Source organism: Canis lupus, chromosome 10 (genome assembly GCF_003254725.2).
Source record: "Canis lupus dingo isolate Sandy chromosome 10, ASM325472v2, whole genome shotgun sequence".
Taxonomy (NCBI): Eukaryota; Metazoa; Chordata; class Mammalia; order Carnivora; family Canidae; genus Canis; species Canis lupus.
In genome coordinates this window covers 23,061,995-23,079,339 of record NC_064252.1, presented here as the reverse complement: position 1 = coordinate 23,079,339, position 17,345 = coordinate 23,061,995, and the positions used below count along the sequence as shown (strand labels likewise).

General features: G+C 58.7%; 1 protein-coding gene across 5 annotated transcripts in view; it reads right to left on the bottom strand.

Annotated features, from left to right (window-relative positions):
* Nucleotides 1-1,030: 1,030 nt before the first annotated feature.
* The window catches only part of SCUBE1 (signal peptide, CUB domain and EGF like domain containing 1), a 140,021-nt gene continuing 123,706 nt past the window's right edge, over nucleotides 1,031-17,345 (bottom strand). For 4 of the 5 annotated variants that reach the window (XM_025457276.3, XM_025457285.3, XM_025457294.1 and 1 more), the window contains 7 exons: nucleotides 15,328-15,489; nucleotides 13,831-13,998; nucleotides 12,186-12,347; nucleotides 10,402-10,599; nucleotides 9,227-9,379; nucleotides 8,789-8,868; nucleotides 1,031-6,700 (listed from right to left, as the gene is read on the bottom strand). In XM_025457276.3, coding sequence (XP_025313061.1) covers nucleotides 6,548-6,700; nucleotides 8,789-8,868; nucleotides 9,227-9,379; nucleotides 10,402-10,599; nucleotides 12,186-12,347; nucleotides 13,831-13,998; nucleotides 15,328-15,489 — 1,076 coding nt within the window. In that variant the 3' untranslated portion in view covers nucleotides 1,031-6,547. Of the gene's footprint in view, nucleotides 6,701-6,925; nucleotides 7,689-8,788; nucleotides 8,869-9,226; nucleotides 9,380-10,401; nucleotides 10,600-12,185; nucleotides 12,348-13,830; nucleotides 13,999-15,327; nucleotides 15,490-17,345 lie in introns of those variants that run through there. The other variant, XM_049115752.1, reaches the window with a different exon arrangement.

The window sequence follows — 17,345 nt, the reverse complement described above, 5'->3', positions numbered from 1 at the left end:
TGCTCAGCACCATGTCCTCCAGGTTCATCCACGTTGTAGCTGGTGTCAGAGCATCTTTCCTTTCTGAGGCTGAATCCTGCTCCACGGTGTGGACAGACCACGTGGTGTTTATCCACTCATCCACTGACCGACACCTGCGCTGCTTCTATCTTTTGACTATTGTGGGTAATGCTGCTAGGAACATGGGTGTAGAAACATGGCCTCGACACCCTGCTGTCAATTCTTTTGGGCATATTCCAGGGATTTCCTTAGACTTTTATTTTTTTTGTTTGTTTTTTTTCAAAGATTTTATTTATTATTAGAGAGAGAGAGGCAGAGACACAGGCAGAGGGAGAAGCAGGCTCCATGCAGGGAGCCTGATGTGGGACTTGATCCTGGGACTCCAGGATCATGCCCTGGGCTGAAGGCGGCGCTAAACCCCTGAGCCACCTCGGCTGCCCTCCTTAGACTTTCAAATCATTGTGTTAACCTGAAAAACAAACAAGCAAAACAACTCTGCTGTTTACTGTCCCTTATTTGGAATATAAATATCATTTATACAGTTGTTTTTTCTCCTGTTGAGTGCATGATGCCAGAGGGTCCCCCACATTTTCGAGAAGCGTAGCCTTTTTGGTGTTCTGGATTTCTTGGAATCTCATGAAAGGCATGGGTCACGGTCCCAGAGAAACACAACCACGGGTGCGCGCACACTACTGGGGCATTCTACTGGGCATTCAGTTTCCAGGGATCCCAGGTCCTGAGGCCTACGGTGCTCGAGACTCCGAGATGAAAGCCATAGTGTAGAGGAGCATCTAGTCGTGAGGAGCAGTGGAATTGGAGCCTGAGATGACCTACCTCCTTCCTGTCCCAACTTTGGGTGCTCCTCACATGCGGATCTCAAACCCACTGCTTTGCCTTCCAGAAACTTTATTGTAGCTCCTTTACTCAACTAATAGCCAAGGAAGGTCTGAAAAAAAAATTTTTTTTTCTGACTCTAGGTACCTTTCTTCCCCTTCCCGTAACCCCTGATGAATGAGAGAAAGGAGCAGTATTTAGGTTCATTTCCTGTTTATTATTAAAGTGATTTCCACAAATGTTTAATTACATGCATATGTATGAACATGATGGAGAGGACAAACCTTGAATATTCGAGGCAACTAAAAGGAAAACAGGATTGTGTTGGTATTTGTCGCTCTTGTAGACAGAGTGGTTGCCAAGGTGCCCAGAGAGTACAGCGCCGCCTTCAGAGAACCCAGAGCAGAGACCAGTGGTGGGGGGGTTGGAGGGTCAGGGGGTGGGATGGCAAGGGCCCAACTCTCTGCTCCCCTCCTCCTTCTCTGGGCCTCCCCCCCCCCCCCGCCCCTGCAAGTGGTGTTCAGATATCCCATTTCTGCTCAGGCTGTTCAAGGCTCCCATCTCAGCGAAATCAGGCATTTCCTGGGGATCCGCGTGGCCCCTGAACTGGCAACGTCCTGGGCACCTGTGAGCTTTCGTTTCACCTACTGCTCACCACACTGTCTGCTGAGCCCCCCCACCCTGGAATTGTCTAGTGTCTGTGCGCTGGAGACTGTGAGAGGAGCCAGCTGGGGGTGCACGCGTCCACCCTGCTGCAGGCTTGGGGGGCCACTCCCCACGCACACCCCACCCCCCACCGCACTCCAGGCTGCAGCTTGCCCCGCAGGCCCGAGTTTGAATGGACGTGACCTGTCCACGCAGGGCAGAGGGCAGAGGCCAGGCCTCCTCTGGGTCTTTAGCACTGGTTCCCGAGGGAGGGGTGGGCAGGAGCCCACACGTGCTGCTCCTCCCTCCTCCCTCCTCCCTCCTCCCTCCTCCCCAGGGCACCAGCCTGCCTGCCCCGAGCTCCATGGGCCGGGAGCTGCATTTCCCAATCCTGATGTGTCCTACATAATGTCCTACCTCGGGTTTTCTTCCCAGCACCGCCAGCAACTGGCCCTGGGCACGTCCCTGGGCCCTGGAGTCTCACCCTCCACACTCGAGAGGCATCAGGCTCCACTCACCTCGCGGGGCCGTGAGAATGGCTTGTTCAGATGCTTGAGGGCTGGCACCGGGGTCCCCCAGAGCCTGGGGGCCTCAGGCTCGAGGCCTACCACGTCCAGGGGCTGCGGAGGCTCCTGCTCCCTGGGGCCTCCTGAGTGGGGTGCTGGGAGGGAACCTGGGGCCATGCCTGAGGCGCCTGGGCCTGGGGTCACCTGCCCCCTCCCAACACCATCTCCAAAAAGCAAGGCAGCCTCCGGCTCCAGCCACCCCCGTGTCTGGCATACAGCAGGCGCTCAGCACTAGCGCCTCCAGAGGCAGCTGCGGGAGGCCGGGAGCTGTCTGCTCGGCCTCTGCGCGGACGCCGGGGGGCTCGCAAATGTTGGTCCTTTGGCCTGAATGATGCTGGCTTGGTGCTGTCACCCTGGTCAGAGGGGCTGAGCCGCCACCACATGTATCTTTGGTGAAGAAGGTGCCTCCCTCCATGGGGATGCAGTTGACCAGGGTGACTACATTTCCAGGCGTCCAGTAGAGGACATAGGCTCAGCCGGGGTCTCTGGGGCACAAGAAAGGCCCCCCCTCTGGAGCACGGAGTGTTCTGGGCGGGTCCTGGCGCTGTGTCCTGGTGCTGGGTCCCGGGCAGGGCGGCTGAGCCCTTCTCTGTGTCTCTTTCTTTCTCTGCTGGTGGAGGGAGGTGGTCACGTCCTGGGCCTGGGCTGGTGGCAGCTTCTCCTGCAGGACACGGGCTTTGGGACCCCTTCGGTGACCCCTGCTCTCTCTGTCCCCACCCGGGCTGCTGGCGGGCGCTGGAGGGCAGGGCTGCCTTCTGAGGAGCACCGGGCTCTGTCCCCCGGGCCAGCCTCCATCACCTTCATCCCTGTGACCAAGGGGGCTTTCCCGGGGACTCCGTCAGCCCCAAGGCCGCGTGGTCTCTCCTCCCGTCCAGGAGCCTGGCACACAGGGAGTTTGGTGGGGACCCAACTTAGTTCAGGATCTTATTTTCCTGCTGAGAGCGGTGGGTGGGTGGAGGTGTTTGAATGATGACTCAACCCCCCAAATGTCACTTAGGCGCTCGCTCTCGCTCCAGCGCACACTGGGGCCTCTTGTCCTGGAAACTGGATGATGTTGGCCGTGTCCCTGGGGAAACGAGGGCGCAGGCAGGAAACATGGGGCTGAAGAGGTTGAAGGAAAGAAGTTCTCTTAGGGCTCTCAGAATCGGGCTCTTGGGGCCACTGCTCTCTGGTGACTTTTTGGCCTGGGTTACGGTTCTGCGTCATCTACGTGTCCCAAACCAACGCACGGCAGGAGGGAAGGCTGTCTGAGGCCGCCACCTTGGTCCCACGGCCTCCTCGGTTCTGTCTCCACGGAGGTGAGGAAGGGCCGGCACACGCCGTCCCTGGGGAGCCAGAGCTGGGCAGAGCGCGGTCACCACCACTGGCAAGGCCACCTGTTGGGGTGAGCGGCAGAGGCAGAGTCTGAGACTCTGGAGAGCCCAGGGAGTGAGAGAGAGCACAACTGCACAGCTGCTAGGCTCCGGCTCAGGCAAGAGTGTCGCCAGGGAAAAATAAGCCTGATTCGGGGCGGCAGGTAAGCTGACCCCAGCGCTCACTCCCTGAGGGCCCAGCTTGGCCTCTGGACCTTGCAGCCAGATTCTCTTCTTTTCTTTGGTGCACGGAAGCAGAGAGCCAGCAGCTGCCAGGGGCGCGGGGCACCTCGGTCTTCCACCGCCATCCTCGGAGGCCTCCCCCGTCGCCCCAGTGCCATCCATGCCTCACTGGGAGCACAGCCAAGCTCCTCAGGACTTCTGAGCCTTGGCACCTTTCAGTCCTGGCCAACTGGGCAAGGCTTTGTGTCCAGAAGCTTGTTCCTTCGCTCTTTCCTTGGAGTTCATTGACCGGCCAGCTGCTGAGGGTCCATGCCAGGCGAGTGTGGCAGTGGCTGGTATGGGGCTGTGGCTGTGGCTGCTCAAGGCCAATACCCCATCCACGAGTGGGGTGGGCCCCTCTGGCTTGGCCCCTCTGCATCTCGAGCCTCTCTTGGGGAGCATGGGACATCCACATCCTTGTCCTGGGCTTCTGTTCTTCAGGACTCCTTCTGGGGACCTGCCCTGTCTGGGCCCAGTCCTTTCTACTTCCATCGGCTCCACGGGCACCCATCTGCCACCAGATTCCGCGACATGGAAACAGGGACAAACGTACTTGGTTGTCCAGGGAGCTCTCCCAAGGCCACTGGGCTCCCATGACTGGGGGCAGCTGTGGCTTTAACACATGGGACTCTTAAATTTCCCAGTGTGGGGCTCAGGGATGACCTAGAAATTAGGGACAGACCCCATTCCCGAACTTGGAGCACCCCTCATGGTGTGGGAGGTGGTTTAACAGGGTGGGGGGAGGAGGGCTGAATGGTGATGGTGTTGGCAGCTGACAAACTGGGGTTGTACTTGTGAAGAGCGAGGGGCCCCACGTCTGTCCTGCTCTGTTGGGGGAACACCGGGCAGGTATGGCCACAGCAGTGTGGAGAGCCACGGGACGTGGGTGGGCTCCCACTGGAAGGGCCGGTGGGTTAGTGGGGTTTGTGGGTGGCAACTGCCAGAAACCACCCAGAGGGGCAGCAGTAAGTGTCCGAGAAGGGTTAGAATGCTTCCCTCTCTGTTCCCCGCCCCCATGGTGTTGCTGGAGGCTGGAGGCCCACTTGAGAGGACACTCGTCTAATTACTGGGGACGAGCTCGGGAGGGAAGACAGGCATCTTTCTGTAGGCCCGGCTGGCCCTGAAGGCCTGTGACCAGACCAGACAGGGCTCATGGCTCACACTGACCTGGCCACCAGGGGCAGCCCCTTCCCCACGTCAGCGGGCATTGGTGGCGGCATTGGTCAAACTGGGGACTGGCCATTGCTGATGTGGGCAGGGGCCGTGAATGACTTCTGAGCTCCCAGCCCTGTTTTGGATTGTGAAATCGTCCCGGCCCGCCTGGCCATCGACCTCCAGGCCCCACTCCCTGTCCTCAGGCGTCACCATCTGCAATGTGCTAGGACAGTTCTCAAACTCCAACGTGCCCGTGCCCGTGGCTCAGCCCGGGTGTGGGGGCAGGGGATGGAGACAGCCTAGAGGCACCTGGGGTTCATTTTAAGAATCTCCCATGTTTCTTGGAAATTGGAACATCTGTTAACGGCAAAGATACAGACCACTTCCTATGCACGTCCCACAGCCGGTGGCCAGCAGCGGCCAGCAGGCAAGGACTCCGCGCTTTGGGGGCTTTTGTGGCTGTATTCGGGCGCTGGCTTCCTGGCTGAGGGGGACACCATGCAACTAGGTCAGACTTTGGACTTTTCTTCTTTAAAGACAGATGGTAAGAGGAACGCAGCGTGGCGCAGTAGCAGAAGGCTGCTCTGGGGCCAGGCCTCCTGACACTGGCCACCTGCCCTCCCTGCCCGGATTCCTCTCTGCTCAGGTAAGGGGTGGGCTGCTGCCCTCTGAGGGCTCTTGTGGTGCCACAGCCTGGGCTCCCGTGGGAAAGGGCCTGCTTCCCTGTGGCAGAGGCCACAGCACGGACTCTGAGGTCTCGGCCCCAGGGTCAGCAGGGGAAGAGTCCACGGGAAAACTGCCTTCCACCACACGACACTCCAGCAAAGCACGGGAGCCAGTTCTCAAAGAACTTGCACTCCAGAGCGTGTCCAGCCAGAACCAGCTGTCCGCTCCCCATCCAGCGGGCTCCCGGCCCCCCGGAAGCAGGTGGCAAGCACCTGGGCGGGGGTTAATCACACGGGGGTGCTGGGAACAGCTCGTGAGGGAAGAGGTGGGCTTGCAATTCATATTTACAGTTACTACAGAGGATTTTCCTAAAGTACCCACAATAGAAGTATATTATATTTATATTTATATTTATATATATATATATAGTACTTAATTAGATGCTCTATCAAGGGAAAGCACAAATCTACAGTTTCCTCCGCTAGCAGCTCTTTCCTGCCCCACCGCAGAATCCTTAGAGCCCCACCACACGGCGCCTGTGACCCGGGCCCGTGGCCGGAGGAGTGAGGGGCGCCGAAGGCCTGCAGGTGCAGACACTGGCTTATCGCAGCTCCCCAGACCCTCCTGCACCCCTCCTTCCACAGCCCCACTTCCTGTCTCAGATGATGCCTCCCAGAGCCTGCCTGGAGGCAGAGGCAGCCTCGCTCCCCTCTCCCGAGGCGCCAGGCGAGGCCGCGAGTTACTCCCACAGGTGCCCTCTGCCCGGGGCCTGGCTGCGCTGCGGCACAGAGTGTCCTGGCCCAGGCGGGTCCGCCCGTGCAGCTCTGGAGAGGGCGCCATCCAGGAATCGAACAGGCGGAGGGAGGGAGTGAGGGAGGAAGGAAGGAAAGCCGCCTGGAACAGTGTTTTCCCAGGGGGGATCCGCCTGGCCGCCGGCTCAGCCCCAGGGGCTGGTTGGTCAGTGTTTCCTTAGGGCGGACGCCAGGGTGACTTCCCAGGGTGGCGTGGAGGCCTGCGGAGCCGGCTCCCAGCCTCTCCTGTGGAGGGAAGGCCTCTCCCCTCCCCGTCGGGATACCCGCCTTCCCCGAGAAGGGCAGCTCTAGCACGTTATTTGTAGGGCCTCAGGAATCGGGACACTTTGGAACGCAGCAGTTTGATGAAGGACCGTGGGAACATCTCCTTGGACTCTTGGGCTGTGTACTTGAAGTAGTTCTGGGGATGCGCTAGCACGTCGAACAGGGCCTTGATGAGCTTCTTGTCCTGGAAGACATGGTGAGGCGCACAGTGAGGCCAAGGGGGGCTGGGGGTGCGGGTGGGGCCAGGCCTAAGGGGTGTCTGCAAGGACGGGGGAGGAGGAAGAGACTGCTGTCTGGTGGGTCTCAGGACTCCACAGACTCTCGTCACCATGAACTGTTTTTTGAAAAAATTTTAAAAGATTTTATTTATTTATTCATGAGAGACAGAGAGAGAGAGAGAGAGAGAGAGAGAGAGAGAGAGGCAGAGACACAGGCAGAGGGAGAAGCAGGCTCCATGCAGGGAGCCTGACGTGGGACTTGATTCTGGGTCTCCAGGATCACGACCTGAGCCAAAGGCAGATGCTCAACCACTGAGCTACCCAGGTGCCGCTGTTTTTTATTTTTTTTTAAGAAGATTTTTATTTATTTTAGAGAACACGTATGATTTGGGGGAAGGAGCAGAGGAAGAGGAAGAGACAGGAAGATAGAGGAAGAGAGAGACTGAGAGAGAGGGAGAGGGAGAGAAGCAGACTCTGCCCTGAGCAGGGAGCCCGATGCGGGGCTCGATCTAACAACCCTGAGATCATGACCTGAGCTGAAACCAAGAATTGGACCCTTAACTGATGGAGCCTCCCAGGAGCCCCATTTTTTGATTTTTAATAGTTTATTGGTCTTAACTCTTGGCGTTCTAATAATATTTTATCTCAGCTGCACATATAGGCCCCTTCTCCACAGGAGGATGAGCTGCAGTCATGAGCGCAGAGAGCACAGCCCACAGTGGGGCCCAGGGCAGGGTCTAAGCAGTGAGCGCAGGCCACAGGCTGTTTGCACCATGCCTCAGTGTCACACAGAGACTCTGGCCACATCTGCTGTCCAGGGTCTTCTCCGTCCTGGTGCACACTCATGCTCTGACTCGGAGGCACACTCTCTCCCTTGCCCTTGAGAAACACTCACAGAGCTCCTTCCACGTGCCGGGACAGACTGTCCAGCAGGAACCCTTGAAGTTCCTCTACCTGGGGTAGAGGAGGGAGACCGGTGACCAAATAACCCCAGACCACAGCTAACCGCAGTGCTGGCAGGTGCCAAGGAGGAGGGCCATGTGGGACTCTAAGCATCTGTGACCTGCCCAGAGGAGGGATGCTGACACTGAGAGCAGGACAGGTGGACCTTCACTGGGGAGAGGTCTTGGCGAGGGAGCAGAGGGAGCACAGAAGCCTGAGAATGACTTCAGAGGCAGGAGGTGGCCACACCCATCCAGGCCTCGCTGGCCCAGTTTTGTCCTAAGTGACGGAAACACTTCCAGTGCTGCACAGATGCTCTTGGCTGCAGGGTGGAGCTGCGGGCAGAGGGCCAGGGCAGCAGGGGAGTGGCGAGGAGGAGAGTCGGTCTTGTCTGCAGGACTGACTGGGGGAGAGGCCAGCACCACCCTCCGGTTCCCATGACCCAGATGGGCTCCGAAACCTCCAGATCTCCTCCTGGGTGCAGCAGGATCGGGGCAAACTTCTCTGCTTACAAACCTCCTACTATGTGCAGGCATGTGCCAACCCCGGGGCCGAAAGACACAAACCCTGCAAGCCACCCCTGTTTCTCAGAAGGCTTGCCCAGGGCCACCCAGCTGGTACGTGACAGCCCTGCTCTGGCCCTGTCCACGGCAGCTGCCAGGCTGGGGGTGCTGTCTCCCCAGGACCCAAGCCGATCCCTGGGTCTGGGCCAGTGCCTACTGTGTCACGGCCATGGGCCCCCTTGGTGACAAGGCGGCTCTGCTTCTCAAGGCCATGAGCAAGACGAGGAGGCAGGCAGTCCCAGAGGTGAGGGCGGATTCTACTGACTTTAAGATACCACCGCCTTTCACAGATGAAGGGAGCGAGGCTGGCCGCTGGTGAAGAACCTGCCTAAAGACAAGGTGCCAGGTCCTGAGCGCGACCCCGCCAGGGAGCTGGTCTCAGCCCTCCTGGTCTGCAAGGACAGATGCCCTGGATCCAGGCCCTGCCCCCCTCCTCCTCTCCCTTCTCTGGGGGCTTGGGGTGGGGGTGGGCACAGGGATGGCCCTGACCACCACAGGCCACCATCCTGGGATCACACGGGACCCTTTTCCATAGAGCAGATCACTCACTTTTAAAATTTCCTGGTGATTCTCCGAGGCGTAGAGCCGTCCATCACGAACAATATCTTCTATCAACTGCTGGTAGTCCTCTGCGAAACCCACCGGCGGGGAAGGAAGGAAGGTGAAGGCTCCAGACCCTGCCTGCTTCCCCCTCACCTTCAGCCTCTGCCTTCCCCTGCTCCACTTTCAGGCTTCGGACCTTGGCCAGAGGCACTTCTGCCTCTGAATCTCTGTATCCTCCACCCAAACTGTTTCCCTCGAGGTTTGGCTAGCTAGAAACTCCTATTCAACCCTCAGAACCCTGCTCGGGCAGTACGTCATGCTGAAGGCCACGGACACCACTCATGGCTCCCTCATCTGTGCCCCCTACCCCCACCCCATCTGCGTCTGTCCCCTCTGTGTCCTCAGGGCCAGCCTGGGCCGGGCACACAGAGCTGCCACACTGACCGTCATAGGTGACATAGGGCACTTGGAATCCTTTGCCACTGTTGCCTTCATTGGATTTGAACTGGATCCAGAGCTTCCGGGAGCGGGAGGTGAAGGCAATGGGCCTCTCGTACGTCTGGCAGGTCTCATAGGTGGTGATAGACGCAGGGGATGCTGGGGGCAGAGCAGAGGGGCTGAGCAGCTGGCTGATCTTTGCAGCCAGCTGCAGCTGGCCCTGTCCTTCCCCCTCAGGCTGCATGCTTCTCCACCGGGTCAGCTGCCCGGCTCCCATGCCCAGTCCCCCTAGAGCTCAACCCTGTGGGCAGATGGTGGAGGGGACACTGGGGACCAGGGAGGCTGGCAGCAGAGCCAGTGGGGAAGATGGGCCGGGGCTGGACTCTACTGGCTGTGGGATCCTGGCTGGCGCCCTGCCCTTTCTGGCCTCAGGCTTTCGGGCTTATCAGCCACAGTGAGTGGGTGATGCTCGCACATAGGAACAAAGAATACGGGGAACACAGTGGACAGAACCTCCTCAGTGTCTCTCTCCTCTGCTTAGTCTCTGCCTCAGAGACATTCTAGACCCAAGTGGGCAGGTGTGCCTTTGTCCGCCTCCTTGTAAATGCTCTGGCTTGGAGTGGGCTCCCCGGGGCACCGCGGCCCTGCACCAGCAGTGGGGTCCCCCGGCCTTGGCACATGCTATAAGGAACTTAACCTGGTTCCCGGAGGGACTTGGCCTTCCCCCCTTTCTTGCTGCTGTGGCCATCTGGGCACACACCTGTCCCCGCCCACAGCTGAGAGGCCCAGCCCGTAGCTCACAGCCTGTAGTCCCACCACAACACCCTGACGGGGGTGACAAGTCAGGAGCCTGGAACTCACGGAGGGGAAGGGACGGGGCTGTCTGACCCTGGGGACCTTGTGTGTGTGCACAGGTGGGCCCCTGGCCCCTGAGCCTCAGAGGGAGCATGAGGCAGACGGAGCAGGGGTTGCTCCTCGGGCCTCACCCTGGGTGGCGGGGCAGGACAGGCTGGACACCTGGGATGAGACTAGCTTGTGGTCAGCACCAATGCTGGACCCAATTTGGCCCTGGCTCCCATGCTCAGGGTGTGCCCGTTTGCTGCCCCTTGGCACAGAGCCCTCCAGGTCAGAGGGCCCCACAGGGGCCCCTGGGCAGCCCCCCCACCTCCATTTGCACGTACCGCTCTTCCTCATGACCAGGACATCGCCACACTCATCCTCAACGGGCAGGAAGATCTCGGGGACCACGATGAGGATCCTGCGCTTGGGGGGCGGTGAGATGTGCCACACGCACTCGGCGTTGGCCGGGTAGTCGCCAGGGTAGTTGGGGGACTCAATGTAGCCTGTGTAGTCACCAAGCTCGCCGCCACAGTGCTGGTCTGTGGGCACGGGGGCCCGTGGGCCTGCTCAGGCCGCTGTGTTGGGGGGCGCCTCGGCCTGTCTCCCCACCAGCCAGCCTGGCCCTGGGCCACTCTGTTCACGGGGTCGTGTTCCCACAGGGTGCCCTGTGACAGGCCATCCCCCCGGCCCGTGTCAGCTCCCTTGCCTACCCTGTTCCTGCACATGGCCAGTGGGAAAGCCTAGTGACCCCTACTTGCTCTTTCCCTCCATGTACTCCGGCTCCCCGAGCTCCTGCCAGGCGCCAAGTGTGGTTGCCCTCCCCGCTGAGCAGGGAGGCTCAGGGAGAGGCCAGCAGCACAGTGAGGAAAGAGACCTGCTTCCCTTTCTTCTCGTTTTTAGCTAAGCTGCGTAACCCCGAAGAGGCCAAATGGGACATCTTTGTGAGCTAAATGGTTCCTAGCCTCAACCTTACAAAGGAAGTCACCTTAGTTCTGCCAAGAGAATTGAACGGAAATATTAAATATATAGACTTTTATATGTTTTCATTTCCAAAACTCCTCACATCAGAATTTCTGGGAAACATTTCATTTTTACCTTATCTTCCAGAAGTTTCCATCCTATTTGGTTTCATTCCACTCTTAACTCATGAGGACATTTAAAACCTGTCTCTATGGAGCTCTGCCACTGTGCCTGCCCTTCTGTCCCCACAGGCCACGAGCCCCAGGGGACACCCTGGGGGAAGAGGGGCGGCTTCTACCTCTAGGATTAGGTCCCCTTCCTGGGCCTTTGGGCTGTTCCAAATGTGACCAGCAGCCCAGGGAAGGGATAACTGGCTGGAAATTGAATACAGGAAGGGTACAATACCAGAAAATCTGTCCCAAAGGACTCCGAAAAATGAATTAAAAATATTTAAAGGGCAGCCCGGGTGGCTCAGTGGTTTAGCGCCGACTTCAGCCCAGGGTGTGATCCTGGGGTCCCGGGATCGGGTCCCATGTCAGGCTCCCTGCATGGAGCCTACTTTTCCCTCTGCCTGTGTTTCTGCCTCTCTCTGTGTCTCTCATAAGTAAATAAATAAAACCTTTAAAAAAATATCTAAAGTAAACAGCATCCTGTTATGCACAGATGACTTGCTAAATGAAGGCCTGGGGTCTCTATTTCCCAAATCGTCTTACGCTGCCCGCATTTTTTTTTTGGCTACAGCTGAGCTCTTCACAGACAAGAGGAGGCCATCTGGTCTTCCTCTGGTGCCTCCACGCCCGTCCACACTGCGTCGGCCTCCTGTCCCCTAGGCTGTCTGGTCTGATTCCACTCGGGGGCACGGCCACGCGTGCTTTCAGAGCGGTGGGGCCTGGCCCTCAGGAGCTGCCTGGCAGGCCCTTAGCACGGGGCCTGGCTCTCCCCTCCACAGGCCCAGAGCCTGGAGCAGGGCCCACCGGGCACAGAGGCACAGACTGCTCTGATGAGTGGCTGTCACCCTGAGGAGGTGTGCAGATGTGCTAGAGCAGAGCCGAGTCCCCGGGGTCCTAGGGACACTGTGTGGGGTGAGGGCTCATCCCACCCCCAACAACCACCCCCTCCCCAGCCCCGTTCCCAGCTCCCTGGTTGTGGGGGAAGCTGCACCTACTTTTGCAGTGTGTGACGTTGGTGGAACCGTCGAAGTCTGTGCTGGTGTTGCCCGGGCAGGTGATGCAGTGGTTCTGGCCAAACTCGGGCTGGTAGGTGCCAATGGGGCAGCGGATGCACCGGTGGGTGGTGGTGTTGTAGTGGTGGCCCGGGGAGCAGTGCACTGTGGGGCGGGGGTGCAGGTGGGAAAGGGCAGGGGACATTCTCCCCAGGGCTCCCCTTGCCTGTTAGGTCTGTCTCAGTGCCGAGTTCAAGGCCTTTCTCTACCGCTCAGCAACTTCTCATCACCCCACCCAGCTGGGCCATGAGCTCAGCAGACCAAGGCCCACTCCTGAGGTAATGCTGCTTGATGTAGCGTGGGTGCATGTGTTCGAGGGCATTAATGGGGCATGGAATGCTGTAAGGCCAGGTATGGGCTGCTCAAAAGGTGCAGGGACTTTTCGGGGGAGGCTTGAGCAGCCTGGAGCTGGCTGGGAGGCTATCCGGGGGAAGGGAGGGCAAGGGTAGGCCCAAAGTGGGCTGTGTGGGTGCCAGGTGTGGCCAGAGGGGAGGTCGCAGGCCATGGGGATGAGCTCCTGGGCCCAGAGGCCATGCTAGGCTTTGCTCTGAGTTTCAGAGGATCAAGTTCAGGACAGAGGATGCACTGGGAAAGAAACTGGGGTCACTGGATGCTCTTTCTATTAAGACACCAGAGTACCCAGGCCGGGGAACCCAACTACCAGGTGAGGGGAGGGTAACTGAGACTGAGTGGGGCCTGGGGCCATGGGGCTGCCCGAGACACAGGCTGTTCCCTGGCAGGAGGGTGTAGCATCAAGTTCAGGACAGAGGATGCACTGGGGAAGAAACTGGGGTCACTGGATGCTCTTTCTATTCAGCCTCTAGAGTACCCAGGCCGGGGACCCCAACTACCACTCACTGAGGCTGAGTGAGGCCTGGGGCCACGGGGCTGCCCGAGACACAGGCTGGGAACCAACCTGGCTCCAGCCTTGATGGGAGCAATGATGGGGGGGCAGGGGGGTGACAGTCTGACTAGTGGGGCTCGTGAGAAGGCGAGGGGAGAGGAAGTGGAGTCCAGACACTCTTTCTACAAGGTTCACAGTAAGGAGGAGAAATCCTGGCAGGAACTGGAGAGGGTAGGTGGAATTCTCTCTTCTAGAAGGGAGATTTCAGAGTAGTCTGTTCCCAAGAATCATCAGGGTCAGGAGGTGGGAAGAGTTGTCTCAAAGGCCCTTGGCAGGGCAGGAGCATGTGGCAGGGAAGGCAGGCTCACCACGGGGATTTGGTGGCCGTGGCAGGGAAGGTGCGGCTGGACGGCTGGACCCCCACAGTCCCGATGGGGGGTCTCCGGGTGAGGAGAGACGTCTGACCTCACCCCAAGCCCCTGAATTTCTCCCCCTCACCCCCTAAACAAATTTCCTGCTAGCCAGGTTCACGGCTCCTGTCTGTAACCACGGTGCCCGCCTCGCTCTCCTGAGACCCTAGGTTTGTGTGGAACCCTGTTGTCCTGTCCTAGTGTGTGACACAGTGCTGGTCACCAGTGCCCACTGTCTGGTGGCTCCAGGCTGCTCCTCTGCCCTCGGAGGTTCACCACTCGGGAAAGGAGAGGAGTTGAGGGAAAACGTGCCTGCATAGCCCAGCCCACTCACCTTTTGTCTCGCAGTCTTGGAAGGAGACTGTGCCCTCATGCTTGGTGAGCAGCCCCCCTCCGCAGGAGAAGCAGCCTGTGCGCCCGGGCTCAGGCTGGTACGTGCCCACCGGGCAGGCCTGGCAGGGCCTGAAGCCATCCTGGGAGAAGAAGCCTGGGGAGCACTGGCCTGGAAGTCAGAGATCATGGCTCAGGCTGGCAGGAGGGGGCGCCTCCATCCAGACCCTGCTCTCAACCCTCACGGCCCTGGGGGAAGGGCACCAAGGGCCCTGAGGCTGGGGGCGATGGTGGGGGCAGGTGTGAGGACTTGTGGGAAGAAGCCTGGGCTGCACAAAGCCTGGCGTCGCCTCTCCCACTAGCAGAAAGGGCTACGGGCTGAAGAGCAAGTGGCCTTGCTGCCGAGCTAGAGGTGTGGACTCTACATGTGGAGGGGAGAGGTTGGAGGGGTCATTTACTTCAGAGGGGCTCCTTCCCGGGGGCAGGTCACACCGTGCCTTCTGCGAGGAATTGGGCCTGGCAAGCTCCAGGCTGACCTGCCCTATCTGCAGGGCTGGGACAGAGCAGAGGGAGGGGGGTCTGTGACATCCCTGAGGGCCTGGCCGGGACGAAGGGAGGCTGAAAGTCAAGGTGCATTGGGTGCTCTGGCAGGGAGTGAGGGGTGGGCTGAGTGCCCTCTCAGCCCAGGCCCCAGATTCTCTGTTCCTATCAGTGGTTACTCTCTGTTCTCAGACCGTCACCGTGCCCACGAAGGGCAGAGACCACACCGTTGGCGGGCACGGCCAGCTAGCCTGCAGACTCAGGGCGGGGCTCTGAGCTCTTCTGTATCCCAGAGGAGGCTGGCTGGTGGTCTCCACTGTCCTCAGGATCCCACCCACCCATCCTCACAGGCACACCTTTCCCCACCCATTCTCGGGTGGTCCCCACGATGGCCTGGGAAGGGAGGCCACGGGTGGGCCCATGAGCCCGTTTCACTGATGTGGTTAAGTGAGGTAGTAAATGGAAAAGGTCTTTGCAAACCAAGTTGTGCTTGGTAAAACTGAAAAAGGGCTTTCCAAACCATCATAGGGCACACTGTAAAGTTCTTGTCGTAGGGTACAGTTCCTGCCAACTATATGGGACAGTCTGAAAAGCCTTTTGACACCATGGTGCTCCATGCAATGTAACGTGTTTGGTGAACCATAAAGCACCGCGGGCCTCCATTATAGGGAGTAGTTGACCAGTAAATGACCAAGTGCTTGTAAACTGTAAAGTCCCTTCCAAACTGTTTGCTGCAATTTTCAGAAGCACTAACCACAGCCCCGTGTTTGCTGGCACAGAGGCGGTGGGGCGGCAGTGCCCTCTGGGAGTGGAGCAGCCTGGACGTCTAGCAGGCTCTGCAAATGGCAGTGAGCTTCACAGAATACGCCGAGGTGCTGGGCACCTCAGTAGAGACAGGAGGTGCCCCTGGGCCCCCCACCCCCTACTACAGCCCCTCCCTCCGGGGGGGACCAGTACTCGCCTCCACATTCGGATACATTGCGGGCACCGGTGAGGCCGAGCCCATCGCTGCTGGGGCACGGCGTGCAGCTGAGTTGGCCGTCCCTGTCCTGGTAGGTCCCCGGCACACATGGCACACACTGGCCAGGCTCTCCGCTGAAGTGGGTGCCAGGCCCGCAGGCCACTGCAGAGGCAAAGTGGAGAGATTGCTGGTGGCAGAGGTGGGGAGTGGTGGCCGGGTGGTCTGCCCCCTGGTTCCTCAAACCCAGGCTCTGTCCTACCGGAGAGAGCACGTCCCTCGTCCCTGGAGCCATCTCAGAAGTGCTGGGGGTAGGAGCAAGGCAGCAGCCATCTGTAAAGAGCCTGGAGGCCTGACCCTGGTGTCTCTCAACCCATCCTGGCTGCAGCTGCTCGACATCCTGCCCTCTGGCCCTGACCCCTCTGCCTGGGTACCAATGGCTTCCTGGATATCCACAGGCATTTTGTCCAAACCCAGCTCTCCTGCCCTCTTCTTTCCTTCCTCCTGTGCTGGAGTTGCCATCTGAGGACATGGGGCGGTGCAGAGGGCATGGGGGAGTGACAGGGGCGTGGGGGAGCAACAGAACCGGTGGCAGGAAGGCCTGACAGCCAGTGTGGGCAGCAGCACTGAGCGAATGAGCCAACTGATGAGTAGGAAAGGAGGAGGAAGGGAGTCAAATGTTTCTCTGGAGAAGAAATTTAGAACCATGGATAGAGGAGAGGTTAGAAAGGACCCTGAGGCATTGAACGGAAGGCATTGGTGTGAATGCATGGTTTTATCACACACACACACACACACACACACACACACACACACACACACACACCCCTAGGCACCACCTGTAGCTCTGCAAATATACATAAATACCCCCGTGTATACTATACACCTGGACCTTCTAGTCCTGTCCAATGACAGAGACTGGAAGCAATGACACTCCTGTGGCAGTGAGTACCCCACTTTGGCTTCTACTCATCTTCCTCCTCTGGGGCTCCAGGGGCCCCTGACTGATGGCAAAGGCTGGGGCAGGGAGAGTACCACTTGGTGCCAGAGACGCCTCAGTGAGTGATGGGGGATGGGGCTTGTCCAAAGGATGTGGGACTGGCCTGATGGGGGAGGACTTGCTAAAATGGGGAGGATCTGAGCATGAAATAAATAATGCTACAAACTGATTAAACCCAGGGAATTGAAGAGGAATCTCTGAGTCCACACTGACACAAACACGCGATGTGCAGGTACATTCAGAGATGATGGGGGAGGGAGAAGCTCATTCTTCCAGAATGCTAACTAATACACAGGGACAAGGGCTGGCAGGAACAGAATACGGTCCAGGAACTGCCGCAGAGGTGGGTGCTTTGGTGGGAGTTGTCACTGATTGTTGGGGGTGGGGGGTGGGTGTCTGGCGAGGAGCAGGATGTTGGTATAAACTCAGAATATATCCCCAGCAAATCCTCCTCAGTCACAGAAGGAAAAGGAAGGTAGAGAATGTGGGTTTCCCACCCATTCCGCAGGTCACAGATATGTGGTACACAGCCCTATTGAGGGTCATCCCACAGCAGTGAGGGTCAGCGGAGGACAGGGGAGGAGGGGAGGGAACGAGGGACGGGTCCACACTGAAGGAATCTGGAGAGACAGGACATGGATGCTGTGGAAGGAGTGGGGGAGCCAGAATGGGGTGTGTGGGTGGGATGAACCTCCGGTGCCGGAGGCAGTACCCGAGGGAATCTGGGTGAAGAAACCACAGAAGTTCCTTGTCCTGCCTCGTGCTAGTTCTGAATGTTTGAAATGATTTCAAAATAAGCTATTGGGGATCCCTGGGTGGCGCAGAGGTTTGGCGCCTGCCTTTGGCCCAGGGCGTGATCCTGGAGACCCGGGATCGAATCCCACATCAGGCTCCCGGTGCATGGAGCCTGCTTCTCCCTCTGCCTATGTCTCTGCCTCTCTCTCTCTCTCTCTCTCTCTCTCTGTGACTATCATAAAACAAAACAAAACAAAACAAAACAAAATAAGCTATTAAAAATAAA